Source organism: Suillus bovinus (genome assembly GCF_016758785.1).
Source record: "Suillus bovinus strain UH-Sbo-P2 chromosome Unknown EDB93scaffold_65, whole genome shotgun sequence".
Classification (NCBI taxonomy): Eukaryota; Fungi; Basidiomycota; class Agaricomycetes; order Boletales; family Suillaceae; genus Suillus; species Suillus bovinus.
Window position 1 is genome coordinate 59,939 of NW_024542121.1, and position 25,249 is coordinate 85,187.

Genomic DNA, 25,249 nt, shown 5'->3' on the forward strand with positions numbered 1-25,249 from the left:
CAACTCGACGTGCTATGGATTGTGATAGCTCCTGTAGTCAACACGGCGATGCTTTGCCCAAGGCTCTCATCCGATCTGACATCTGGTTTACGGATGGTAATATCGTCCTTATCGCCGACTCTGCAGCGTTCAAGGTCCACCACGGTCAACTCGAAAGGCACTCGGAGGTCTTTCGTGACTTATTTTCCGTTCCACAGCCCGTCAACCAGAGCCTTGTCGACGGTTGTCCTTCGGTCGAGCTGTACGACCGTCCGACCGATTTATACCACCTGCTCATTGCTTTGTATGATGGAATGTGAGTATCTAGCGTTGTCTAGGATTCTGAATCAATGCTTATAGCGTTACGCATAGCTACTTCCAGAAACACACTGCAGCAGATTTTGTTGCTATCTCTGCCGTACTTCGTCTCTCCACGAAATACTTCATCGAGCACCTACGCGAACGCTGCATCGCCCGTCTTGCAATAGACTGGCCCACATCACTCTCTGATTGGGATCGCAGGGAGAACGACGGGACAGATAGTGCGGGCCGCTACAACCCCCGCGAGATTTTCCCCCACCCTATCCTAATGCTTAATCTCGCTTACGAGCTCAACCTTGACACTTTCCTCCCCAGTGCGCTCTATGACCTCTCGCGTTACGGCCCCAGCAAGATTCTCAACGGCACCCGTGGTCCACCCCCGATCTTCTTCACTGAGGGCGAGCCCGAAGGTCAGCTCGCCCGCCTCTCAGACGATCACCTGTGCACTACGTTCCTGGGTCGCGAGGCTGCGCAGTTGTACATACATACCTTCCTCGAATCTGCACTTCGCGACCGTCCGTCTACCAACTGCGCAAATGTTGGCAAGTTGAGTGCCGTGCACTGCGTCGAGTCTTTCTACTTCATACACCTCAACGTTCTGCGTTCTGTTGGTGGGATTGCATGCGGACGTGACGCAGATCCGCTGTACACACTTCTACAAGCCGCGGAAATGTTGGAAAGGACCGATTTTTCAGATGGCGTAAAGACGTGTGGGTTGAGAATGTGCTCGGTATGTAAGACTGAATTTATGGATGTCATTAAAAAGGCAAGGCTGGAGGTATGGGAGTTGATTCCGGAGTGGTTTGGACTCAGGGAGCCAAGATCTGTGGAGGATGTCAACTAGATTTTTTACAACATTTATTATCATGGTATTACTGCGACAGAATGCGCAGTTATCTTACTGTACACAAAAAGCACGAAAGGCGATGAATTGCCATAGATACAAAACCAGATTAACATGCAGGATGAGTGTTATACAATGTTTATTCCTCGCCAATTTTTGGTGCAAGGTAGTACTTGATCTCGCCTTGCCCGAACTTGTAAGATACCTAACCACAGCACCATTTGTTAAGAATAGTCGACCAACATTAAGAACTAAACGTACAAGAAGTGGCACGTCGTTGCTCATCATGAGCTGCACCGTGTTTGATAATGCTGAGCTCTTGGAGAAGTTGACCAGGTATTTCAAGCTAAACGTCAATGATACGTGTTGGTTCATTTCAATAAGGACTCCTCCATCTGTAGGAGTCTCGTCCGATTTTTTCACTTTCTTGGCGGGCTTGGCGTTAGACTAGAGCACTGATCAAAGAGTGGAATGACAATTAAAACGATGACAACCCACCTTTGCGGGTGCTTTCTTGCGCTTCTTGCCACTCTTCTTACTGTCATCCTCATCTTCATCCTGCTCTTCCTCACCTTCATCGTCTGACTTGGCCTTGAACTCTTCCTGTTCTTCATCCTCGTCCTCACCATCCATCTCAACGTCAGCGTCCTCTTTCTTCATATTCTTTTCTTTCTTGATCTTCTTTTTGCTGCTGCTTCCTTCTTCGTCGTTTTCGTCATCATCCTCTTCCTTAGGTTCTTCGTCCTCCTTGCCATAGTTGGCGTACTTCTCTCGGGCAGCCTCAGTTTGCTTCAACAATACGTTACCGTTTGCAGCTTCGCCTTCACTTGCAAAGCGCACACCTTCCTTTGAAACTTCGATCCGTACAGACTCGCCAAGTTGCGACAGGTCTCGGACAATTCTCGTGAATTCCGACGCGGTCATAGTAACTCGTGCATCGTACTCTGTATCTGGGATACCAAGGGTCTCGGCATCGATATCCATGAGTTTCATGTCATACTCCGCGATTCGGTCAGAACCTTGGCGTAGGCTTGTTCATGAACATGGTCGTTAGGGAATATAACAAAAAGGGCTTACTCCTTGCTTCGTAGACAAGGTTCAAAACGTCAGCATCATCGGACGCCTTGATGATACAGATGTCATCATCCTTGGCACACTTGAGTACTTTTGTGAGGGAGTTGAGATTGACACCCAGAGGCATTGGGCGATCACAGCGATACTTTTTGAAACCTGTTGCTTCAAGCTTGACAGCAACGAGGGCTACATGAGAGTTATCCATCGCTTGAAGGTTCTAGAAGCCGCATCATCATAATGAAATGACTGCTGGCGGAACAAAACCTACGATTCCTTCCTCATTGCACTCAAAATTGGCGTCTGTCACCAATTCTTTAATGGCTACGAAATTTTGACGAGTGAGTCCTACCACGAGTATTGGCCAGAATAAAGCTTACAGTCCAGCAGACGCTTGAGAAGGGCTGCTTCTTGGAGTCTTGCTTCTAGCATGATGAGTGCAAGAGAAAGAGAACGAAGAGAAAGGGAAAGAAACTAGACGCGTCTAGGTCGCGTTGACTGCACCATTTCAAGCGGAGACGGACGAGTCCATGGACCGCGTCTTTACGCGTCATGTCACATTTGTCACGTAGTCAGGACCTGTCACGGTATGCCGTTCGGCATGAAAAAGCAAGTCGAGCGCTGTCACCAACTTTCACCACGCTCTTGAGATCTGAGCTTTGGCCTAGGCAATTGGATGTTCTAGAAGTTGCTTGTGTTAACTACATTTGTATCCCTAAATTCGAATTCAAACTGCATACTACTTGTGGTTCACTAAAACAAACATATGCTGTGGTAGCGTGGATGAACTTTTGCTTTTTTTGTCCTGACAAAAGCGTCGGCGATATATAACGGCTGGATTACCGCTTTGCCACCTCAGAAAACCCTGTCTTACCCATTTCTTGAGCTTATTATTATGACCACTTCACAAACCAATCTTACGGACCGTAGCAAACTTCGCATGGAGCGGCTCAGGCTCGAAGAGCTCGAGCAGCAACGCTGGGAACAAGAGGCACTCGTAATGCCTGAAGTGCGTAGCTACGTATTCTATTCAGCACTCCACAGGGCTTACTATCTACAAAGGCGCTCAATCAAGCTCTCCTCATGTCATTTGCATCAGTAAAGACTGAATTCAGTGACCTTGATGGTCTCTCGTGGTCACGCTACCCTGTTCCTTTGGTTCCTAACCCATGGGTACGCTGCAGTCCTTCTCTACTTCCCTCCATTCTACATTAATTTTCTCTCAGGCAATAGACGAACCATCCCCCACTCCAACACCGGATTATCCCGAGCCCAGCGGATTCCCTGACGAGCTAGAATACTCTCAACGGTCACAAACCCCCTCACCTTACACTGTTTCATCGTTCACTGGGCTAACCTCTTTCTCACCTGGAGAAACCATTCGAGTACCTCGAGCACCAAATAAATTGTCTCGGTCTCCCTTGTTACCTACAAACCAGTTCACTCCGGATTCGAACAATTCAAGATGCTCTGATCACACAAGGTCTTCACCGCCTACAAACTACCACATGTCACCAAACGATGCTCGCTATGAACTCCGCCACCTACCTTCATTTGACACATCTATGCAACCCCGGATATCCATTCCTTCAAAACACCGCAAATTTAATCCACAACTTACATAGCATCGCATTCATGATTACATCCCCTCTTTTTTAACGTTAACGGAAATGCTTTGTATCAATACTACTGTAGCTGTAAGCTTAGAGATTCAATCGACTGCCTTGGATATTATATTACATCGTTTTGCGGGATCGTCGAAATGCTGAATGGAGAAGGGAATTCGAAGTTCTGATCGACGTTATACGTCTGGACAGGTTAATGTATCATGCTTCAAGTTTAAGGCCTTACGCATCATGATATCTCGAGTCAGCGCTCAAAGGCTCTCGGGCCCGGAAATTTGAAGTATAAGTCAGCGTCTACCTCGAAACACTGGGGTGTCTTGTGATATTTTATGGTGCTTCAATATGAATTTCAACGCGCCCAAGTCTTGATTCCTGCAAATACCACGTTCACCCATAGAATACAGTCAGGAGTTTTAGTCTGCAAATCCCAATTGAATGTTATTACGACACATTCGGTATTGGGTATTCAGGAATGTGGTAGCTGGTCGAGAACAAGGAGACCATTCAAGGTGATTATATGTGAAGCATCTGCAAGTAGTTTATATATCTGCGATGTGTCCCAACTCACAATTTATATAATCAATCAATGATCGAGTCCAGACGCATCAGCAAGCCACGGCACTTATGCAACGATGCATGAATCGTTGGCCTTGATGTCAATCTTGTCCATCAACAAGCGAGTCCTCGTCCTCAGATCCTCAACTTCCTCTTGCAGAGCCCTCGATTTCTCCCTTTCCTCCTTCCGGAGTTGAATAAGGACAGGCAAGATATCCCTAACGTAATTCCAAGGATGGAAACGGTTTGATATTTCCATCCGTAAGTCATCATCGAGCATACGACACGAACGGACGCCAAACGATATCCAGGTTACGCCAACTTCGAGTTTGCATTTGGGTGGACACAGGTGGCTCAAGAACGCAGCGACGGCTTCCGGGTCGTGTGCTCGCGACGTTCCTACAGACAAGAAACAAAGGGCTGCAAATGGCTTCAATTCTAGCGTGGGAGGGGTCTTTGTAGGGTTGGCATCAATGAAAAGACCTAGTCGGCGCAGCTTTGGGCAGTGGCGGGCAAAGGGGACGAGAGCTCGTAAGTCAAGCGTAAATTCGTGCATGATAAGTGGTTCCTCATTCAGAGTTAGACTCTCGAGGGACGGCCACCGACATGCAAGTTCCTCGATCTCCTCCAGAGTAATGTTTACCGGGTATTTGTGCATAACCTGGAATGTAACGAGATTCGAGAACGAAAGTAGTGGTGTAAGTGTGTTGAATGTGATTTGGTTTGCGGGGACTAGCTCCGATTCTCCAGTAACGTGGTGCGCTAATAGGATGTATAATTCGGAGAGACCGTGGCATCTCTCTGAGAGCATAACGAGCAACGTGTGTAATTCTTCGGGTTTATGTTCAACATAGGTGTTGATGAATAGGGATGTGATATTGATGGGCGCAAAGTCCGCATTCATGAATCGCATGACATGTTCAATGCGGGCAGTAATGGCTAGGTCCCCCAGTGCGGGAAATGCTCCTTCCTCGAGGACAGGCGCGAAGGTCTCCACATCCCTTTCTTCACCGAACCCTTGCTCGTGCCCAAACTCAAATTGTACGATGTTGATGTGTTTCATCCGCGAAAGCTCAGATACGATACTTGACGTGAGGAAAAATTCGGGAAAATTAACTTTTTTCAGATCCGGAAGACCTCGAAGAAGTCCCAGGATGGCAGTCTCGATATGTTGCACGCGGTAAGGAACATGGAGATCAAGTGAGTGGAGGTGCGGCGCTCGGACACAGATGTCGAGAAAAAATGAAAGCCTATCTTTGTGGCGGAGAGGAGGCGCAGATATGATGAGGTGCCTCAGACGCTGATGCATGAATAGTGTGGCTCGTTCCATGCAGTCAACATCTTCGTAGATCCATTTCAGAGTGTGCAGGTTCGGGAGCATATCGAGCGTTGTCCTTGTTCTGGCCATATCATCGAGCAGACTAGAATAGTCTACGTCCCTATCCTGCTGAAATCGCAGAATGCGCACGCGGTTGGCATACTTCTGGAATCTCGCCCAGTCCCTTGAGTCTGGCAGTCCATCAAATAACTAGAATATAATGAACAGGGGAACGGTAAGGGAGACAGGATGACACACATTGTACCGTCCCTTTATCTTGTATGGCCTCAAGAGAGCAAGAAGCCTGGAAAGATCGTCTACCTCCCTCCAAATGATGTCCAGAGCAATCTCTGACCATTGCTTGCAAACGCACGCGTTGTTCACATGGTCATCTTCGTCTACAAAGCTGAGGATGATGCCCAGCAACTCCGGAATAAATAACACCCTGTGAGGCTGCGTGGCAGACATGAAGGACACTACTGTTATTTAGCACAAGCGGAGACAAGGTTCAGTGTCAATATCGGCAAGTCCCGCAGAAAGTCCCCTGCTTCTGATCTTGACTCATCCGGACTACTCCTACACAGATGTCAGATGAAGTTCCTGCTGTCTCTACTTTCTCAGCGTCAGGAGAGGATGCGATTTCTCGTACCATAGAGTTGAATATAGACTCATCTAATACGCGAAACATAACTCCGTCCGACTTCCTCGAACTTTACGAGATCGAACGAACAGTAGCTGCAATCGTAGAAGGGAACTTCAAACGAGTGAGTGAGATCTGTCTTACTTTGCTCAATCTAACCATAGCTCATACTAGCATAGGTAGCTCTCCAATTTCCTGATGAACTTTTGTGTCATTCTGTTCCAATCTACCGCCTACTCAAAAGTAAAACAGGCGAGGGTCATGATATCTACGTCTTAGCCGACACTTCCTACGGAAGGTTAGTTACTACTCGGTGTAGAAGGCATCTTTTGACACACTTCGAAATACAGCTGCTGTGTTGACGAGGTTGCGGCACAACATGTCGATGCAGACCTAATCGTGCATTACGGCCACGCTTGTTTAAGCCAGTGCGTGCCCGAGACCCACCCCCGATTGAATGCAACGTGACGTTTCTACTATAGACCTTCTAGGCTGCCTGTAGTCTATGTCTTTGGAAAGAAGCCTATTGATGTTGATGATTGTATCAACCAAATCGGTCAATGTTTAACGACACAATTACAACAAGTTACAACTAGTAACACCAATAATCGACCGACCGTTTTACTTCGCTATGATGTTGGATATTCCTGCCATGCAGGTGCTTCAAGTCTCTTCTTTGGATGCTATCATTCAACGTAAACTTACCAGCAACGCAGATGTAATTACCCATAGGCTGGAGAGTGAATTGCAGCCCCTGAATACTAGGGTGTTGCACGACCCACTTCCAACTAGGCTTGATCCTAAGACCATCGTGCAAAGTCCCAAGCCTTTCGAGCAGGCTGGTGCAGAATCCGATGAAGGTAGTTTCACGAATGTCATTATCGCATATATTGGTGGCGAAAGCCTCAACCTTACAAATTTATTGATGACGCACTCTCATTGCGAGGTAAATTACCTTGATTGTTATCTGATATTGGCATCTAATGATGTTTTTAGGTGTATTCATACGACCCCTCTACGAGATCCACTCACTTGCAATCCCATAAGACCAATAGGTTGTTGATGCGGCGCTTCGCCATGGTCCAGAGGGCACGAGATGCAGATATTTTTGGTATCCTCATAGGCACTCTTGGAGTTAGTCAGTGATTCTATTTCTTGTCGTCTTTGTGATCACTAACACACATCATTAGCATCATATCTACCCCTCATTGCCCACGTCAGGAAGCTTCTAGCTCGTGCACAGAAGAAAAGCTATACGATCAGTGTTGGCAAGCTGAATCCTGCGAAACTCGCGAATTTCATGGAGATCGAATGTTTCATTTTAATCGCATGTCCTGAAAATAGTGTGATAGATTCCAAGGTTGGTCTGCTTCGTTGAAGTCAACGAATTGCTCACTCCCTGTGACGCACAGGAATTTTTAAGACCGATCGTCACCCCTTTTGAACTCGAGGTTGCACTTCAAGCTGAAGGCACTTGGAGTGGACGATACGTGCTAGATTTTGAGAAAATACTCGCCGCAGACTCTGCAAGTAACCTTGGTACGCTTCCAAAAGTGCTGCAGTTCGATTCCTTATGTATGTCATCTAGATACCGCTGCTGAAGACAATGGAGGCGATCCAGATCAACCGACTTTCTCTTTGGTTACAGGAAAATACCGACAAGCAAAACGTTATGGAAGTAAGCACAATTGCGACGTACTTAACTTTATCTTACATCCCAAAGTTGAAGACTATAAGACGTCGGCCGAGGGAACTTCAGATGCTCTTACTCTTCGAAACCAAGATGGTTCTCTCTCGAAATTAGCTGATAGTGCGGCAGGTGAGTAGTCTGCTGCCATATGATGTTCCTCGTATGAATTGTGGCACAGCATTGTTTCTTCACTCCCGCTCATATCAAGGGCTGGAAACTAAAATTGGAGAAGATTCTCCATCTGTCCTGGAGCAAGGCCGCAGTGGTATCGCTCGTGGTTATTCTGACGATCACTCATAAATATATCATGCATTTTAATCTCGAGGAACGCTGTAGTACCCCTCGAACTGTTTCGGGAGTAACAATGTACAGCACCTTGTCATCAGACAGAGTTCCGATATGAAGCACACCAGTCGTATCATCTTAAATTGTGATCTGACAAGAGATTCAATTGCTCAGTTATTGGACAAGTAGGTTCATCATCACAGCTCTAGTTGAGCGCGATTAACTTACAGTTAGATTTTTCTATGCCATGCGTTAGTGGTCATTTGTGAATATTGATGTTTAACTTTGGGAAGATGTTCTAAAGCTCGAGCGCAGTGATCAGGATTATCTTAATCTTAGATTCAGATTCAACAGGTGGCTGATGCGGATTGCTTGAACGTTGGCAGCAATATATATCAGCCGCCCGTTGGGATCCTTGATATCATGACCAGAGAATGAGTTCGCGAGCCTGGATGGCTCACAAAAAACCATCCGAGTCATGACAGCACGAACCCCGTCTCATGCTTAGAAGACATTTCACCTTCAAGTTGCAACTCGTATAATTACAGCTTCAACCGGCGCACATTGAGTGACACAGTGGTTCCGATATTGGTGATTCATTTCGAACAGGTTCTTCCTTTTTCTCTAGTGGTGATCAATCTCATCCACAGACACAACCTCAGGAGGTTCTTCATTCGCCTGAGCTCTGCTTCTGGAATCCTTGGATCGGATTTAACCAAACGCAGCCGGTGTGTTTTCTCGTTTTCATGAACACCATGCCATTCAATGGTAATGTAGGATCCAGGGTGAGCTAAAAGGTCCATAGAATTAGGTTCATGAGGCGATGCATATGATTTTCTCTTTCGCTTAGTTCAACCAACCAGCGTGGAGTTGCTTGATCCTCTCTTTTACTGATCAGTCACAGAAGTGGACGCAGTCCCATGTGAGGGTGAGACCCTGATCACTGCAAAACATATCACAAGCAGCAATCGTGCGAGGACGGTCAGTAAGCACCCAGACAGATCCATCCCGCTCTGGTAAGAAATGACCTAATCAGCGACAGACACCACGAGCGTTAGAGAAGATGTATCAAATGCGAAACGTTTCCTGTGATGCGGTAGGAAGTGTCCTCGAAGCCTCCAAGTCGTCGAAGGAGAAGGTGGGAGAGCAAAGTCGTCCTCCGATTGAGGATGGGCAATTACTCCTATTATATTAACGCAAGTCACAGTAGCGACAATGAGCTGCGCGTTGTCAGGTCAGCATGATAAATTGAAGAGAAGAGCGCACAGAACTTTTGGAGAGAACCCATCCAGCATCGATGTTATAAACAACATTAACGACGAAGACCTTGACGATAATACACAAAAAAGAGGACATGGCAGCCTTTTCGGTGTGGGCGAAGAAAACTCGTGCGGCTAAGTAATGTAAGTAGGTTAGCGTGGAAACAGGTCATTGAGGTCAAGCCTCAGATCACCGAGAAGGCGGACGCTAAGCGAACCCGAACACACATTTCCCCGCGTAGTTCCCCCGCGTAGTTATGAGACAATAGTTTGAGTTGGCGATCGAATGGCGTATTCAGTGAAGTTCCGTGGTTTGTCGAGGCCATACTATCTCGAGAAGGCATGGTACTGTCTCAGGTAGTTCCTGGTCATATATGAATTCGAGTGTCCCATGTACCTATGAATTGCTTGTAGTGCCTGTTATGTACAAGCTCATCGCCCGGATGTTTTGTTAAATTGCGCCAAACTTTCAAGTCAGTAGAAGAAACGAGTGGAGTGAGCGTGGTATTGGAAATGGTGTGCGTTATAAGATAAAGAGAAAGATGTGTTAAGCATTAAAAACCGATAACTTGAGCAATCTAATTAGTCCTTGATGACCTGCGGGATTCCATCGACCCCTTTCTCCCACGTGTCCGATTTCCGTAGAACAATATAGGGCGAACGAGAAGAGGAGGTGAAAGTAAACATCCACTTTTACATTAAGTCATCGACCTTGCGATTTGTGCCAATTGCTCCGCCATTTCGGGGTAGTTGCGCGTAAACTCCAACTGTGCCGTACTTGCCTGTAAACCGCCTCGTTAGATCAGGATCAGCCAATACCCTCGTATCGACTCACATATTGATACGTAAGGGCATTTATCAACTCTGGTTCACTGCGCGCCAGTTCCGCCTGCCTCTTGAACATCTCAACGGCGCGGTCAATCTTGCCCTGCTGCAAAGACAGTTGGGCAAGCGTGGCGACTGCAGGTTCGCACTCAGAATCAATTCTCAAGGCTTCATCGCAGCATTGTTCTGCAGCAGCGATGTCTTGTTTCCATTGGTAGATGGCAAGGCCCTTGTTAACAAGAGGGAGAACGTTCATCGGAGGAGGTCTGGTTGAGTTAAAGTGAGTCGATGCCTTAAAGAGGAAAAGAAAAATTATACTTGGCACGCTCGAGCTCCACAGCGCGATCAAACTTATCAACAGCATCCGCGAAACGCCGTTGATCCAACAATAGCTCGCCACTGACGAGTCATTAGACGAAAGCTATCATCAAATCCAGCTACTCACTAGTAGTTCTGAGGCTCGCTCCGTTGAGGGAAATTGGTCATCGTCCGTCGGAAGGTGGCCATGCTCCGCGCAAGTTCATCCATCTTGTACAGGGCGACGGCAAGTTGGATATGCGAGAATACAAATGTATCATCGAGTTCGCTGGACTTGGTGTAGTTGTCTGCGGCCTCCTTGAATTCATTGGTGATGAAGAGAACTGCAAATCCATGAGTGACGGTTGGCCATACAGGAAACAAATCGCTCACCTTGTCCACGGTGGTAATAGATGTCGGGGTCCTGGGGGTTGTGCTTGATCGCTTCCTCAAAGCACTCGAAGGCCTTTGTACCCTCGCCTTGCTCCATGTGCACGCTCGCAATCTTCACCCAGCTTTGTGTTAAGGAAGGAAGGATCTTGACGGATTCATACAGGTCTTCCTTAGCGCCAGACACGTCACCCATAAGGAACCTATACAAAATTTAATCGGCGCATTTCAAAGTAAGGAATGGCTAACTTGAAAGTGCCGCGAAGGTTAAGAGCTTCGGCTTTGCCTATTTCCCATGAAATACCCTGTTCCATTGCCTCGTTCACGAGCGAGACAGTGTGTGCATAGTCGGCAGCTTCTAAAGCTTGCAATGCGAGTATCAGAGTATTATCACCAGTTGACGGGTTCTCCGGGAGTGCAGGCAGGGGTCCTTGTGCAAAATCAGGTTTCAGAGATTAAAATGATGGAAGTGAATGTACATACGGACACGGAATGCCGCAAAGTAAGCTGAAACAAATGTGAATGAGGGAAGTCGAGGTTCGCGCGTCTAACTTCAATGAGCAACGTGTCAGTGATTCTCGTAATTGTTATACTCACGCTAAGGATGATGGCGGCTTTTTCTGTAGCAATCTTCTTCAGGACGCGTTCCACAGCTTGTGCAGCCGACTCGTTTTGGAATTTATCCAAGATAGTGGCAGCAGTGAAATCACGCAGAGCCTCCTGGTTTCTGGACAAAGCTTCAAGAGCATTGGCACGCCTGTTCAGCGCTTTTACGTAGCTGGGATCGGCACGCAGCGCCTCATCACAGTCCTGGACCGCCAACTCGTACTTAGGGGGTGTCATATTCATGTAACCTGATGAGTGAGTGAGACATGCGTCACGTTGATATTGACGGGAGGAACGCACATGCCGCACGGTTGCTGTAGTACACAGGTTCTGATTTGGTTGCCACCTGGATTGCACGCGTATACATGTCTACTGCCTGTTGGAACTTTCGGTTCTGGTAGAGCGTGTTGCCCCGTGTCTTGAGTGTGCCTGCCAATTTTGTGCGCTCCTGTGGGTCTCTTATGTTGAAGTGAACGAATAAATCACGTATCAAAAGTACTGACCTCCACTGACATCCCGGCGATCTCTTCCGCTGATAGTGCATCCTCTATTCGGTGGTGAGCGCGAGCTTCCAAAATGCAGTAATACTAACCCTCTTCAGTAACTTTGGGCTTTATCTCCTCAAGTAGGGGACCGTCAGGATCATTGACGGTCTTCCTCTTCTTTGAAGACTTCTTTTTGTCTCTCATCTTGCCCTTCTCCAAGTCACCGCCTGGACCGCGCGAAGTGGAAGCATAGTAAATGACACCTCCAACAGCGAGCGCGGCAGCAGCTGTTCCTATAACGACTGCCTTTTTATTTTCGGCCACGAAGTCTTGTATTCTTTCGAAGTAGGAGGTTGACGAGGTGGTGGCCATGATGGAAGAATGGACAGATGGCGGTGACGCGAATGTTCGGCTTGAACAGCTGAGTACAGTCAAAATTTCCAAAACATCGACGTGGGAATATTTACGTCATAAGACTATCCTGTCGAACCGCATATTTTTTACATAGGGATCATCTGCACTGAGCCGACCTCTGTATATCCAGTGATAATGGTGTTTGCATGCATGTCATTTATGAATGTTGCACTGAGTCTGATCCGGTCACCACTGGCAGGTATGTTCAAGTCGTAATCACAACGTGGCCTGCCTAGTACTATATGGGCCCGGGAGGGCCCGGGAGACTAACTCAACTCCGAGTCGCAGTCTAGCGTTTGGTTCCCTCCGGCCTCAATATTCAATCTTGAACCTGTCTCCTACTTATAATTAGCAGGGAGCAATCTGATTCAGGTCATGCGTACCATTTCTCACTGATTCTCACATGTGACTTTCAGCCTGACGCTCAACGTGAACTCTCACTCCCATTCTTCCGAGTCAACATTGATCAACTGTCGTCGGACATTAGGTCGACTCTGAGTTACTTTATTTATTATCATCGGTGCAGGCCATGTCTTCATCCCTACCAGTGCCCCTCTCGGCTGCAGGAGCTTCTCAAGCAGAAGAGAATCTACCACCCAAACCTCCAGTCATGAATTTCCCAATTTCCCCAATTCCGAAAAATCCACTCGGAGAGGGACGGTACATTAAGACTGCTGCTGCTCTCATCATCGGGTATGTCCCATCTTCTGTAGTAAAGTACACAGCTAAAATCATGGCGACACTATAGGGATGAAATTCTGAATGGAAATACCTTGGACCGTAACTCGAATTACTTTGCGCGCTTCTGTTTTGAGAATGGTATTGAGCTGTAAGATTTTATTCAGCAATTCTTTCTATCCCTGCTGATTTTCTGTTCGACAATACAGCCAGAAAATTGAGGTAATTGCAGACGACGAGCTCGAGATGTAAGCAAGTTCGCCCTTGTCATCATCAGGAGTAATAACAGGGATCTCTAGAATTGAAGCTAGCCGAAGGATGGTCATGAAATATGATCTCGTTATCACCTCTGGTGGTATAGGGCCCACTCACGATGGTATAGTGCATCAACCCCTGTTGTAACAGTTGGAGGTCTGAATGCATCCATTTCTAGATATCACATACGCATCTCTTGCAAAGTCTTTCGGACAAGAGCTCAAATATCACGATGAAACTATCACACGTATGGAAGAATCTAGCCGACATCGCACATGGATGACGCAGCAGAGCGAGGAGCAACGCACCGCTCGTAAACGTATGGCACTGTTTCCGGAAGCTGGCGAGGTTCTTTTTGTCGCTAGCCACATCTGGGTTGTGCGTATTCCTTACCCCTTCGCGTGGTATCGTGCATTAAGATGCATTGGCAGCCTGTTGTTCGACTGGAAGGCAAGCTATGCATATTGCCAGGAATCCCCTCACTTTTCCAGAAGCTATTGGATAACTTGAAGCCTTTCTTGCCTCTACCCACAGAAGATGCCCGTCCCTTCAGGCTTCAAGTCTTTACTCCGTAAGTTATTGTCATTATTTCTCCACCGCCAGTGGATCAAGCTCCTGATGATGTTGAAGACTCCCGGAATCGTCCATTGCGCCATTCCTCGCAGCTCTACAGAAACGCGTTAAGCCTGAGAATATCCGGATAGGCTCTTACCCGCTCCATCACCCAGGCGCACACATCGCATTAATTGGATTAGACCGTGAACGTGTGACAGAACTAGGGTTGGAGGTGGAGAAAGAGCTGCAAGGCCGTATACTGAGTGCAGAGGAGACCGAGGCAATGAGCAAGGCAAAAAGGCAGTGATGTAGGTCTCAGATATTGCCCAGAGATGATGGCCGGGAGGGTATCTGAGGTAGATTATCTCACGTATCAACCACATATGAGGCCTAGGTAAGTATGCGTGCAACATGTATGTGAGGCTGCAATAAAGTTAAGACACCGGGTGACAATAGCACCTGATACTACTAGTGTGGCGTGAAATGCTTAAAACTTGGTGGCCTCAGGCTCCGAACCCCCTGAGTCAGGCCGGTACTGCTGCTCCAGTTTGACATCTCCTGCAAGAACGTCCCTCAGCAGCACCAAGGCTGCCTTCGTAAAAGCCATCATATTCTTCTCTCTGTCTGCGACACCTGTGTTCACGACACGAGTCACAGCACCTTCACGAGACACGACGGCAATACATGTTTGCCCTGCTCTGTAAATTGCAAGAGTTAATATCGTGTCATCAGCGACATGGAGAATAATGAAGCCCACATCATATGAACAAGTGGTGGACCCGGGACAGTAGGACCTGCAGCACCCCACTCCCCAATGCAGTATGTGACATCCATCTGCTCCCTGACGTTCGCTGCGAGCTCCATGACGAGTTTCGGTGTGGGTCCACTAAACAGGATAGTCCATTAGCAGCTGATCGACAGTAATAAGCTACTGTGATAAACAGACTTGTAGTTCACCACGTCCTGATCGGTCCAACCTGCCCAAGCCCTCCGTGATTTTGTGGCATACACTGTCGCTCCACCCGCGAAAAACTTGCTTGCTCCAGAAACAGAGAGCAGGGAAGCTGACACGAGACCACCTGATGTAGTTTCTGCCACTGCAAGCGTCGACGAGGTCGACCTCAGAAGCCCAGAAATCTCAGTCAAAAGAGGCTTTAAAGAAACGGGAGGAAAAGCATAATCGTCTGTGGGTTCCATTAGAGATTCTCAGCTGAGATGTTGGCGTGGGTCCTCATTTTGTCCTCATTCTATGGAAAGCCGGAGCACCGTGCTCGTTTGAGAAAAATCGGTCATGGGGGCTCGCGAGTCGCCAAAGGCGAGCCGAGGAAATTGGAAGGGGTCGGCCTTCGGAAGTCGCCGGAGTCGGAAGACCTTCTACTAGTAGTCACTAGTGTAACGCTCGTCAAGTACATCATGGCATTACCTTTCTACTGACTCATCTTGTCCTTTCCTCGCATTCTTAGGTGAAACCAACCCTCCGGTCCGGCGCAAAGTACGGCGCTACGGCGGATATATCCGCAGTCCAAGAAAAATGCGAGCGTCCCGGGAGACTCCTGTTGACAACGGTACGTACTAGTTTGTGCAAACACAGCGACAGTGTACAGTGTGTTGACCTTTGTTATCGATGCGAATCACAGGTACAAACCTTACGCTGCATACTCCTGCATAACAGAGCTCCAGTACGTCTTAGCTTGGGGTAATCCACACACTGTACAGCGCTTTACAGTCCTATCCGTAAGTACATTCCATCATTCAAAGGTGTCATCTATCTCAGGACGATATTCCCCAAGTACATTCCTTAAGGGAAACTTGATAATTTCCTGGATTCATATGCTGTGAACCAGTAATTGTGTATCTGGCCCGAGTAGCATAGCTTCAACTCCAGTGTACAACTCATCATCCGGAGCCTTATATCATTCCGACTTTCATAGAAATTCCGAGGCAAACACATTTCAGTTGTGGGTGCGGTCAGTCGTATGTCCCCATATCTCATACTTGGATGCTCACTCGCGCGAGCGTCAGGGGGCCGTCACCCGGGCCTACTTGCGGTTACGCCGCGCCTCTCCCTTCCAAAGAATTTTTGTTGCCAAGGGTTCGTGCTGCGGCTGGGAAGAACTTTTCTACGCTTGCAGAACCGGCAGAACCTGACATGTGCGACGGGAGTTCTGCAGGAAAGGTTCTGCCCACAATACTAGCAATATGGTAACGTGCTGGCATTAATCGTAGATATGTGTCCATTTGAAGGCACAGCGACGCAACAGTAATTCCGGAGAACAATATAAAAGCCAGCCGTCTTCCTACTATCGCCTTCAAAACTACCTGATCCCATACACATGAGTCGCAAAAAATGCATTTCTCCTCTGCAATTGTCCTCGCCGTCATTGCTGCTTTAGTATCATCATGCTCTGCCATGTCCACTATTGATGACGACATTTGTCCCGCAACTTGCCAAATGCACAAAGACTGCGAGGTTGCAAAATGCGTTCAGAAAATATGCGTGAGTATCAGCATTTTTCTGGACCTAATAACATGACTCACCTGCATGCCAGCACCTTCCAGAGCTGGCCTGCAGAGTGAGTCATATTCTTGCTTTCACATCGGTGGAGTATGGCCGTTGACACTGACGCGCGAGTTACTAGTGATTTGTAGAGTTGAATGACGCAACGTGCATGTAGAATTCGAAGCGTATCACCGCACTTTGGGGCAGTTTTGGTCAGGGGGGCATGTGGGGGAAACGTCAAATAATGGGCGAGAATTCACATCATAACCTTGATATGAACGAGCATCAATGATCTTACTTAACATTCAGAACTGGACTGCGGCAGTATAGATAGTATCACAACTGAGACGAAGCCAACAAAGTGCTATTGGCAGATGGGCCAATACATATCCTGAGAAAATTTGTTTCTTTATTGTGCAGATCGCGGCGGACAATTCTATAATGAAACTATGAGCGTGCTGCATAGAGATCAATTGTATGAACTAAATTCAAACCAACCCTCCGGCTTTCCATATCGTTTGGTGTTTTGATTAACTTGAACGTTTGAACCATTGTGATGGTCAACTGCACCTACAGTTTTCCTTAAGTGCTCCATCCAGATGTTCAAAGTTGATCTAAACTTTTCTGCTCACAGTGGACAGTAACGGCGCAAGTGCCAGCAGAAGCTCCATAATACCAACACGGAGCATTAGTTGCGCAGCGTCAATCCTCGTAGTGAATTTCCGAAATAAATGAGGTACATCATGATAGTGTCTTGAGTAGGTATGTATGCAATATTCATCCACAGTAAACAGCTGCAATAGAGTAGCTAAGAGAGCAGGTAGCAATAGGGATATATATGCCTGATGTGATTGAAATATTATGATTATCTTGAGGGAATAGAGATAAAATTGCCATAAGCCCAAATAACCGCGACGAAGGATCCACCAAAAAGAATCAGTATGATGAAAGAGGAGGTAAGTTACCGCTCGCCCCTTCGCTCTTCAACAACAACTTCTACCCATCTAAGCAGGGCATCCTGGAGCATTGTTTCCCACCCCTCGTCCTTGCGCGCAACGAGGCGAGGATCGAAAATGATCAGGGGTTCTGTGGAAGGGAACCGTATCTTTGACGGAGAGTTCTCTGGCGTGCTATGTGAAGGCTTGAGTTGGTGATCTGTCCGGCCGGGAGTGGAGGGTACGATCATTGGCAAGAGGTATCGAATTTTTAGTGCGCTAGATGGGTGACGGGCTGACATCAGGAGACGCAACCTGAAGAAGAAAACAACGTACGCGGCCCACAATCGAAGGTTATCTGTTCGTCTAAACGTCCAGCCAGTCTTGCTTTTTTCTTTCTCGTCTTCCGCAGCCTCCAGTGCCACGATATCATGAATGGAATCGGGCGAAATAAACCCCCATGGTTTACGTGACCACCGGACGCCAGTGTTGTATGCTATGCATAGAAACTGGCCAGATGAAAGCGCGAGAAGGAATGCGTTTCTATCTGTCGCGGGCGGTAGCAACGAACAGAGGTGGTCCGGAAGCAGAGCGTGGATGAGCGCATGTGCCCGGCCTGCCGGAACTCGATTAGGTTTGGGAGAATCAAGAAATTGAAGGACCAACCCAATGGGTGTTCAGCAAAGGATCCACGCATCGCCCATTCGGGCAAATCCTCTTCATCCACGCTTTCCTCCTCAGAAAGGGCAGTCATTTCCTCATTCTCTTCCATCATTGTAAGTCTTTGCATCGAATCTAGCAAACCAGACGATACCACCCGCCTAGAGGATGGAGGCGAGGACGGAGACCGAAAAGGATCTGCGTCACCCGCACTAACGCGCCTGTTCTTCGACCGGCCTTCTCTCTCCTTCTTTGCAAATCTCTCGTGTTCTCGTTCCCAGCCTCTTTTACCCTCCTTGACTTCTCCGAATAGAACATCATCTACCACGTCCACATACCGCCGCACGACTTCCTTCTCTTTCGCTAAGTCGGCCAACGTCATGTCCTGCTTGTACAGCCAACCCCCACCCAGCACTAAACGATCGTCCCAGTGATGTCTCTTTTCTCCTTCCTCTTCATTCATGATCGAGTCATAGTAGTCATCCTCCCACACTGGCACGGATTCGTGTCGACCTTGTACGTGCACGAAAGAAATCGACATGTCTGGATCGATAGAAAGGTCATGGTCGTGATCGTGAGACGTGTCTGAAAGCGCAGCGGGTGATGCCACACGCGATGGTGATGTACCACCATGATCAGGAATGGAACCGTGATCGCTTTGCACGTCATAAGCCTCGTCAGATAGAGGTACGCGTGAGCGCTCTTCGAGTTCGCGAAGAACAGCCAAAACTTCTAACGCAGACTTGCGGATAAGTGACAGGGGATCTGCCTGGGTCTTCTGGTGCGGCGCGTTTCTTTTCGGATGGGGTGAACTTGCCGTGACCTTGTTGCGGTACTGGCTGCGGAGAGTTCCAGCGGAATCGTCTGGTAATGTGATCACGTAGTTCCGCACTGAACGAATAGCACGGGTCGTGATCTTGAGCAAGTTGAGAATATCCAGGCGATCTTGGGGAGTATTGGACGTATGCGGGCTAAGGAGATGAAAATCGCGTCTCGGACTGTCGCTGTTACTAATTGACAACCCCCACGCATCTGAAACAACCATGAGGTCTTGTATGACACCTGGAAGGAACACTTCAGGGTCCGTTTCGTACGTCTTCACGAACGGAGGGAAAGCTGGCTGCTGGATCTGCGGAATAGTAGGTGATGGGGGTAACTCGAATTCCAACAGACTGCCTAATGATGCTTTAGCGGATTTTGCCGCAGAAATTCCACCGAGGGCTGGGACGAGTTGACCACTGAACTTCTTCGATGGGCTTGACCTAATATGAGCAGAAAGTCCATGAGAAAGAAAGAAATACGCACTTGGGCTTGGCAACGATGCCTGTTTTTGTGAAATAGTGCTGAAGATGTTCTATGCTGCCAAGTGTCATGACGCTCTGACGTTTTGCTGCACTTCTGCTGAATGGCTTTACTGGCTTGTTGGCAGAGTTCATGTTAGGGTAGAAAGCGGTCGAACGACGCGCTTTCAGGTTCTTGACTGCTGCTTCTGCGTGACTTTGAGAGTCTGTGGAAGCTGAGCCAGTGTCATCCGGCGTCAGGGCTGGTGGTGTCGATGATGGAGAAGAAGAAGCCATGTCTACATACAAATAACCAAGACGACGAACGACTGACCAAGGATACAAGCAACGCCCATACTACCATGAAAGGAAGGTATTTAAAATTGGGGGGTTGACTTTTTTGGGGGGTCGAATTGTAAGCATCATAAGGACTGCATCCTACGATGATGAGCATACATGGCCCATGCAAAAGACAAGTACTACTGGGCTCAACTAAGAGCTACTCTCACTGCAGGTCAATGGTCGTCTCTTTCACCAGGAACAGCTCAAAATGGCTCTCCGTTGTCTTGGTTTCATATGATACGCAAGTTCAAGAAACACTGTAAAGGTTTCCAAGACGTGGCAGAGGTCGCATCACAAACCCAAGCTATATTTTTACTGCTCGGAGCAGACACAGAGAATGTGGACCAGCTAGGCCTAGAAAATGATGACGAGCTCGTTCTCGGCGACGAGTGTCTCTTACCACCGGAGCGGATAGAGGAAGCTAGAGGGGGGTATGAGATATTAAAGAGTCTGGACAGCAAGAATTTCGATGTAATTCACTTTCCATCCCTATTTCGTGCGATACTGAAGATGGTCACATAGTCTCTTCATCTTGCACTTGCGCTCTACGCATATGCCCTCGGCCAATTCTCGGAATGCCTTTCCTATTTGTCCCAAGTACCAAAGCTGCTCGAGGCGCAGACTCATATACCCCCATCTTTCACCACTCGTTCAGATAATTCTGCGCTTCAAGTATCTGGATCGGTTACCGAAACCTCATCTTCATGGACCGGTAGTTTTGTTTCCGCCGACTCTCCTGGTTCGACAGCTGACGTCAAGGATGGGAGAGCTTGGGCAATCATTGAATCCATAAGGAGCACATGCTTACAAGGTATGCCTTTCCACCATCTACTTCACCACATTGAAATTCACTCTAATAGGCATGTGCTTCGAAAAATTGTTACAACCCAAGAAAGCAATCCAAGCCTACTCATCTGCCCTCCCACTTCTGAGTAACATAACGTCAGAGATACCACGGACACTCACTGCCACATATTCATCTCCCGCTTCATTCGACAACTACCGCGAGCTCTGGCGTTGGACAGAACGTCTCATGTTCAGGACCATATCTCTTCTTTCGCGGTTTTGCTGTCTGGATGAGAACGATGGCCTTATTTGGATTATGTTCACCCATTATCAAGCTTGCAGCGCACATTGGCCGGCGACATTTCGCACTGGTCACCGCTCCACAGTTGCAGTCCTTCACCTCCGAGCGCTAATCATCCAACATCAGACGTCATCAACTCCAGCCACTCCTGATCCGTCGTTTCATTCAGCGAAACCACCCCAATGGATAAGTACTGCTCGCTCGGTCATCCATGAATATCGCACAATTCTAGGAGCTTGCACTACTTTCCCCAAGGCTGGTGAACGTAACGTCAAAGTGGAGGATTTTGTAGATTTGTGTGTGGCAGTGTGGGAGGCTGATGGGGCTTTGTCTGACCCTGTCCGTTGGGTTCTTGATGTAAGATTGCGCTGGCTGGACTTCTATCAGGTCACTGACCCTATATAGATGCTCTGGTGGGCTACCCGTTTGACCTTCAACTCATACCGTATCTATCGACACATGACAAGACTGCTTTTTATTTCCGGCGATTCGGAGTTGGCTAAACGTACCCTGAGGTTATACGTTCAGGTCGTTTCAAAAGCACGGGAAGCAGGGGTGGATAATGACTTTGACACGGATCGTCATTGGGTTGAGACGCTTATCAATGGTGCCCGGATGCTCTGTCGTCTTTCCATTTCACGCCAGGATGGTATCGACGATGCCAAGGAGGCCGGTGATATGATCGAAAAGGCGAAAACGAGACTGGATGAGGACGATAAGGAGATGGTGGCGAGAGTCGCACTGGCCGAAGGCGTATATTATACGACACTGGCAATAATAGGTGGGTGTCCATCCTGATATTTATATATTCCATGACTAAAATGTTATGCTATATCAGAACAGGACCCCTACACGCGGCAGGCTCGTCTAAGTCGCGCCCTCGCTGCCTACTTGAAGTCTGTCGCAATACACCCTACACCTGTCGCACATCATCAGCTCGCAATCGCACTTTCTTTACCTGGAAGTTCGCAAAATTTGGACGAGGCGATCGTATCCGCTCGCGCAGCTGTTGAAGACGATGCTAATGAGATTCGACATTGGCATCTTCTCGGTCTGTTACTGAGTGCTAACGGCGAGTGGGAGAAGGCGGCCGGTGTTTTAGAAGTGGGTGCAGATCTAGATGAGGGGAAGCAGGACATGGAAAGTCCAGCTAGACTCGACGCGGAAAATACTACCAATGACATTGCGGTGAAAGCACCTATGGCTGATGGTATCCAGGCCAAAGACTTTGAATCAGACCATCAATATGCCCAAGGAAAAGGTCATTCAAAGCTTCCAGCTGCACGTCTACCGCTGAATGATGCCGACGGTCCGACATCTGAGCACAAGAGGCTTCTTGATCCAGATGCAACCACTATACCACCATCTGCCACTCTCCTCCAACCTTTACCTGACCATCCGTTGCCTTCTCCTCGTGACGCATTTGATTACGCCCTCCAGCTCAGAATGACACAGATGGCACTCGCCGAACATATAGAAGGTCCTGAGGGTGCAGAGGGGCGGTGGGTTGACGTATTTGGCTGGGTTGCGGAACGCAAAGGGTCGCCCTCTACTTCGGGGTCTATGACCGAGACGCAGCGTGAGTCCAGGAAGCAAGCTTCCCCTATTCCTCATCCTACCTCGGGCTGTATGGAGCTGATCTTATCTGGTTGTGGTTTGTGTGGATCAGCGAGGTCGTCAATGGATACTGGTACCGGCGCCAGGACTACACGAACGTCATTAGTAATGCACCAGCCATCACAGGAACCACTGAATGAAAAAGGTCCTGATGTAGACCAACATGGATCTCTGGGTCTCTCTCTTGGTCAGCAAGACCTCTCGTCATCGGAACTTCCGCCAATCACTGTGACACCTGCGACGCCTGCAGAGCCGCATCGCCATTTTCCACTCAGCATGGATGAGAAGGACTCGCTGAAGGGTACACGTTCCTCTTCAGCAGATGGCACTGGTAGGAAAGTGCAGCAGATGCTGAAAGCCCGCGTCCATAAAGGGCAGGCAAAGATTAGTACTATTTCCAGGAAACTCGGAAATGGCGTTGTACGCAACGGAAATTTAAAAAGGATGAACTCTGCACCAGGTAAACTATTTTTTGTTTTGTTTCCCCACCACATCTTTCTTCACGATTATTCTAGACTTCCATGCTGTGCTACAGAACCATAACTACCAAGCGTCATCAATACACTCCCGCCGCCGGCTGCGTTCTCTAATTCGTCATAATGCAGCTGCCGCACTCATCGAGTCACCACCTGCTCCGCCTCCCCCGCTTCCTCCGGTGCAGGAGGACACACCTACACTCCACGCGACGAGAGACGACAAGCTTATAAGTGACCTTTGGACCATGTCTGCTGCCACTTTTCGACGACTTGGTAAAATAGAGCAAGCCAAAGCTGCAGTCCAAGAAGCAGAAGTCAAAGACTCTGAAAATCCTGCTGTTTGGGTGCAGGTGCGCATATCATATGTTCTTCTACCAGTGCGTCCACTAATCATGACACAGCTTGGGCTATACTACATGGCGCTGGATCGTAATACAGAGGCTCTAGAAGCTTTTCAAAAAGCCCTGTTCATCTCGCCTGACGATATCGCTGCATCTGTGCACTTGTGTCGCATCCACCTTTCCACAAAGTCTTCGACCGACACAGTTGACTCGGATAAGGTTGATCTAGTCGCTGGGATTCTCGGACACGTCACCCGAGGACCTGGATGGGACGTTCCTGAGGCCTGGTACTACTTGGCTAAAGCATACGGGCTACAGGGCCTCAAAGACAAGGAGCGGGAAAGTCTGGCGACGGCTTTGTCGTTGAGTGATCGCAGGAGTATTAGGGATATTGGGCGGGCTGTGGGTTGGTGTTTGTGATTCGTGCATGTGGTTAAGGTTCGACTCTGTACGACAATCATATAGATGATGGTCTTTTGCATTGCTCTTCAATGCCAGGTTGTATCGACAATTTATTGCTTGGCTTTCGGTTATGGATCAGAAGGTTATTTTTCGTGTGCGTTCCTCCTCGAGCGCTCGAGTCGATAAAAAAATTCTATCCGGGAGCAGACCGACGCGTGTTCCAGGGTCTGAGATCTCTGATGTGCCTGTATCTGAGCAAACCGTTGACGCTCGACTGGAAAACGGTTCGCACAGTCCTTGCATGTACGGTGAAAGCATGTTATAAATTCGAAGTTCTAAAGGTGTTACTTATTGAATCTCTTCAACAGGTTACTAGTAAGGATTGTGGTTTCACTGTTTCAGTAGAATTGATGATGATCAAAATTAGTCATAGGAGTCAAAGCGAGTACTAATCTCTCCCGCAAGATTCACCACCATATTCGTGATGGCTACATCTTGCAATCCTACGCCCACGCTCTTGAATATAGTGATTTCACCAGCCTGTCTTACCTCGTCACACAACGCGTGAACCTTCTTGTAGTCAGCATCTGGTGAGTCGTTGTCAAAATGGACCAGCGTTCCAATTTCAACCACGTCCTCTTCATTAAACCTGGCCTTTATGAGCTCTCCGGCCTCAGACATGCATGCTTCTCTGGAGTCCACGACTACTTTTCCAGCCTGGTGTAGCAACTCTGAAGAGACTTCTGCCATTTCAGGCGTGTAGCTCCCAACGAGATTGAGATGTGTCCCCGGAGAAACCCATTTCGCCTCGAAAAGTGGCTCCGTTGAAGATGTGGCCGTGCATATGATGTTGGCTGCACGGGTAACTTGTTCCAGTCCAGCGATGTCATCCTTCAAAATGAGAAACTGAAATGTGACTGTTGGATGAGCTGACTTCAGGCGGATGATAAGGTCAGCGAGTCTTTGATTGTTTGACTTGTTGACTATCGTGCAAGTTTTGATAGTCGAATAGGCACGAAGGTGGAGATCCACGTGAGCCTCGATTTGCTTGCCTGCTCCGAAAGCAAGGAGCGTGGTTGGGTCTCGAACAGACAAGAGAAGACGTGTAGCAAGCAGAGAACCTGCTCATGTGTATATGATTGATTTATGTGCTTGTTCATCAGATTGGATTGAAAGCGCACCAGCAGCTGTACGAAGAGCTGTTAGTTGCCTTGCGTTAACGATTGCACGTATGCCGCCTGTGTTTTCGTCCAGAACCAGGCTGGACGCAGGAAGCCCGCCTTGATCAGCAGGATGACGCGGAATTGAGACCACCTTGATGCTGGTCCCTAATCCCTGCACTCGTGCGGGCATGAAAAGTACATTGTGTTGGGCCATAGTAATTGCTTCACGCAGCGGGGCATCGAAGCCAGAACCTGAGGATAGAGTATGAAATACGAAAGCCATCAGATTCTCAAGCCTGGAGTGATGAATTGATGATACAATTCTGGATACATCTGCAGCAGTAATGATGAGGA

At 48.1% G+C, this 25,249-nt stretch overlaps 12 protein-coding genes across 12 annotated transcripts; 5 read left to right on the forward strand and 7 right to left on the reverse strand.

Moving 5' to 3' along the window:
* Positions 1-14: 14 nt before the first annotated feature.
* On the forward strand, positions 15-1,144 carry EDB93DRAFT_1091498 (uncharacterized protein; the record flags this gene model as incomplete). The annotated part of the gene is made up of 2 exons (XM_041446365.1): positions 15-295; positions 352-1,144. 2 exons carry the CDS (start codon positions 15-17, stop codon positions 1,142-1,144), a joined length of 1,074 nt encoding a protein of 357 aa, XP_041304103.1.
* Positions 1,145-1,259: 115 nt separating this feature from the next.
* EDB93DRAFT_1302834 (proliferating cell nuclear antigen, N-terminal domain-containing protein) lies at positions 1,260-2,647 on the reverse strand (the record flags this gene model as incomplete). Its single annotated transcript, XM_041454708.1, has 6 exons — positions 1,260-1,349; positions 1,406-1,591; positions 1,643-2,163; positions 2,222-2,435; positions 2,487-2,539; positions 2,596-2,647. 6 exons carry the CDS (start codon positions 2,645-2,647, stop codon positions 1,284-1,286), a joined length of 1,092 nt encoding a protein of 363 aa, XP_041304104.1. The 3' UTR covers positions 1,260-1,283.
* A 119-nt stretch (positions 2,648-2,766) lies between these two features.
* On the forward strand, positions 2,767-4,034 carry EDB93DRAFT_1168378 (uncharacterized protein). The gene is made up of 3 exons (XM_041450260.1): positions 2,767-3,224; positions 3,278-3,388; positions 3,442-4,034. Exons 1-3 carry the CDS (start codon positions 3,111-3,113, stop codon positions 3,838-3,840), a joined length of 624 nt encoding a protein of 207 aa, XP_041304105.1. The 5' UTR covers positions 2,767-3,110; the 3' UTR covers positions 3,841-4,034.
* A 165-nt stretch (positions 4,035-4,199) lies between these two features.
* EDB93DRAFT_1231501 (uncharacterized protein) lies at positions 4,200-6,273 on the reverse strand. Its single transcript, XM_041451293.1, has 2 exons — positions 5,972-6,273; positions 4,200-5,923 (listed from the first exon to the last, which is right to left on the reverse strand). The coding sequence occupies exons 1-2, from the start codon at positions 6,179-6,181 to the stop codon at positions 4,463-4,465; spliced, it is 1,671 nt and encodes a 556-aa protein (XP_041304106.1). The 5' UTR covers positions 6,182-6,273; the 3' UTR covers positions 4,200-4,462.
* Positions 6,274-6,297: 24 nt separating this feature from the next.
* On the forward strand, positions 6,298-8,343 carry EDB93DRAFT_1091517 (putative diphthamide synthesis protein-domain-containing protein; the record flags this gene model as incomplete). The annotated part of the gene is made up of 11 exons (XM_041446366.1): positions 6,298-6,477; positions 6,533-6,651; positions 6,704-6,781; positions 6,836-7,011; positions 7,070-7,299; positions 7,350-7,491; positions 7,544-7,713; positions 7,766-7,892; positions 7,942-8,031; positions 8,083-8,172; positions 8,222-8,343. 11 exons carry the CDS (start codon positions 6,298-6,300, stop codon positions 8,341-8,343), a joined length of 1,524 nt encoding a protein of 507 aa, XP_041304107.1.
* Positions 8,344-9,356: 1,013 nt separating this feature from the next.
* EDB93DRAFT_1253871 (uncharacterized protein) lies at positions 9,357-9,684 on the reverse strand (the record flags this gene model as incomplete). Its single annotated transcript, XM_041453536.1, has 2 exons — positions 9,357-9,548; positions 9,595-9,684. The coding sequence occupies 2 exons, from the start codon at positions 9,682-9,684 to the stop codon at positions 9,357-9,359; spliced, it is 282 nt and encodes a 93-aa protein (XP_041304108.1).
* Positions 9,685-10,285: 601 nt separating this feature from the next.
* On the reverse strand, positions 10,286-12,750 carry EDB93DRAFT_1330799 (ADP/ATP carrier receptor; the record flags this gene model as incomplete). The annotated part of the gene is made up of 11 exons (XM_041455179.1): positions 12,298-12,750; positions 12,209-12,252; positions 12,006-12,153; positions 11,697-11,953; positions 11,583-11,646; positions 11,349-11,529; positions 11,103-11,302; positions 10,858-11,053; positions 10,731-10,811; positions 10,423-10,678; positions 10,286-10,369 (listed from the first exon to the last, which is right to left on the reverse strand). The coding sequence occupies exons 1-11, from the start codon at positions 12,560-12,562 to the stop codon at positions 10,286-10,288; spliced, it is 1,776 nt and encodes a 591-aa protein (XP_041304109.1). The 5' UTR covers positions 12,563-12,750.
* Positions 12,751-13,214: 464 nt separating this feature from the next.
* EDB93DRAFT_1242330 (MoaB/Mog domain-containing protein) lies at positions 13,215-14,399 on the forward strand (the record flags this gene model as incomplete). Its single annotated transcript, XM_041451999.1, has 7 exons — positions 13,215-13,297; positions 13,353-13,433; positions 13,492-13,530; positions 13,582-13,658; positions 13,716-13,915; positions 13,969-14,108; positions 14,168-14,399. The coding sequence occupies 7 exons, from the start codon at positions 13,215-13,217 to the stop codon at positions 14,397-14,399; spliced, it is 852 nt and encodes a 283-aa protein (XP_041304110.1).
* On the reverse strand, positions 14,314-15,379 carry EDB93DRAFT_775376 (uncharacterized protein). Its single transcript, XM_041457424.1, has 3 exons — positions 15,039-15,379; positions 14,850-14,978; positions 14,314-14,790 (listed from the first exon to the last, which is right to left on the reverse strand). The coding sequence occupies exons 1-3, from the start codon at positions 15,287-15,289 to the stop codon at positions 14,580-14,582; spliced, it is 591 nt and encodes a 196-aa protein (XP_041304111.1). The 5' UTR covers positions 15,290-15,379; the 3' UTR covers positions 14,314-14,579.
* Positions 15,380-17,224: 1,845 nt separating this feature from the next.
* Positions 17,225-19,801, reverse strand: EDB93DRAFT_1168402 (uncharacterized protein). The gene is made up of 4 exons (XM_041450261.1): positions 19,493-19,801; positions 18,194-19,443; positions 17,864-18,143; positions 17,225-17,806 (listed from the first exon to the last, which is right to left on the reverse strand). The coding sequence occupies exons 1-4, from the start codon at positions 19,762-19,764 to the stop codon at positions 17,554-17,556; spliced, it is 2,055 nt and encodes a 684-aa protein (XP_041304112.1). The 5' UTR covers positions 19,765-19,801; the 3' UTR covers positions 17,225-17,553.
* An 89-nt stretch (positions 19,802-19,890) lies between these two features.
* Positions 19,891-23,934, forward strand: EDB93DRAFT_1168404 (uncharacterized protein). Its single transcript, XM_041450262.1, has 8 exons — positions 19,891-20,280; positions 20,332-20,620; positions 20,670-21,253; positions 21,302-21,677; positions 21,735-22,475; positions 22,566-22,973; positions 23,029-23,339; positions 23,391-23,934. Exons 1-8 carry the CDS (start codon positions 19,924-19,926, stop codon positions 23,748-23,750), a joined length of 3,426 nt encoding a protein of 1,141 aa, XP_041304113.1. The 5' UTR covers positions 19,891-19,923; the 3' UTR covers positions 23,751-23,934.
* A 221-nt stretch (positions 23,935-24,155) lies between these two features.
* On the reverse strand, positions 24,156-25,178 carry EDB93DRAFT_1242334 (uncharacterized protein; the record flags this gene model as incomplete). The annotated part of the gene is made up of 2 exons (XM_041452000.1): positions 24,156-24,853; positions 24,914-25,178. 2 exons carry the CDS (start codon positions 25,176-25,178, stop codon positions 24,156-24,158), a joined length of 963 nt encoding a protein of 320 aa, XP_041304114.1.
* Positions 25,179-25,249: the final 71 nt, after the last annotated feature.

What these genes read in the sequence shown, in the direction of transcription:
- EDB93DRAFT_1168378 (XM_041450260.1), top strand. Translation starts at nt 3,111, where the DNA reads ATGACCACTTCACAAACCAATCTTACGGACCGTAGCAAACTTCGCATG. An exon ending in AGGCACTCGTAATGCCTGAA is followed by an intron (nt 3,225 to 3,277) that starts GTGCGTAGCTAC and finishes CTATCTACAAAG; the next exon opens with GCGCTCAATCAAGCTCTCCT. An exon ending in CTTTGGTTCCTAACCCATGG is followed by an intron (nt 3,389 to 3,441) that starts GTACGCTGCAGT and finishes ATTTTCTCTCAG; the next exon opens with GCAATAGACGAACCATCCCC.
- EDB93DRAFT_1231501 (XM_041451293.1), bottom strand. Translation starts at nt 6,181, where the DNA reads ATGTCTGCCACGCAGCCTCACAGGGTGTTATTTATTCCGGAGTTGCTG. An exon ending in AGATAAAGGGACGGTACAAT is followed by an intron (nt 5,924 to 5,971) that starts GTGTGTCATCCT and finishes ATTATATTCTAG; the next exon opens with TTATTTGATGGACTGCCAGA.
- EDB93DRAFT_775376 (XM_041457424.1), bottom strand. Translation starts at nt 15,289, where the DNA reads ATGGAACCCACAGACGATTATGCTTTTCCTCCCGTTTCTTTAAAGCCT. An exon ending in CAGGACGTGGTGAACTACAA is followed by an intron (nt 14,979 to 15,038) that starts GTCTGTTTATCA and finishes TATCCTGTTTAG; the next exon opens with TGGACCCACACCGAAACTCG. An exon ending in CCACCACTTGTTCATATGAT is followed by an intron (nt 14,791 to 14,849) that starts GTGGGCTTCATT and finishes TGCAATTTACAG; the next exon opens with AGCAGGGCAAACATGTATTG.
- EDB93DRAFT_1168402 (XM_041450261.1), bottom strand. Translation starts at nt 19,764, where the DNA reads ATGGCTTCTTCTTCTCCATCATCGACACCACCAGCCCTGACGCCGGAT. An exon ending in GGCATCGTTGCCAAGCCCAA is followed by an intron (nt 19,444 to 19,492) that starts GTGCGTATTTCT and finishes TATTAGGTCAAG; the next exon opens with CCCATCGAAGAAGTTCAGTG. An exon ending in CTTTGCTGAACACCCATTGG is followed by an intron (nt 18,144 to 18,193) that starts GTTGGTCCTTCA and finishes GAGTTCCGGCAG; the next exon opens with GCCGGGCACATGCGCTCATC.
- EDB93DRAFT_1168404 (XM_041450262.1), top strand. Translation starts at nt 19,924, where the DNA reads ATGGCCCATGCAAAAGACAAGTACTACTGGGCTCAACTAAGAGCTACT. An exon ending in GTCTATGACCGAGACGCAGC is followed by an intron (nt 22,476 to 22,565) that starts GTGAGTCCAGGA and finishes TGTGTGGATCAG; the next exon opens with CGAGGTCGTCAATGGATACT. An exon ending in AAGGATGAACTCTGCACCAG is followed by an intron (nt 22,974 to 23,028) that starts GTAAACTATTTT and finishes CGATTATTCTAG; the next exon opens with ACTTCCATGCTGTGCTACAG.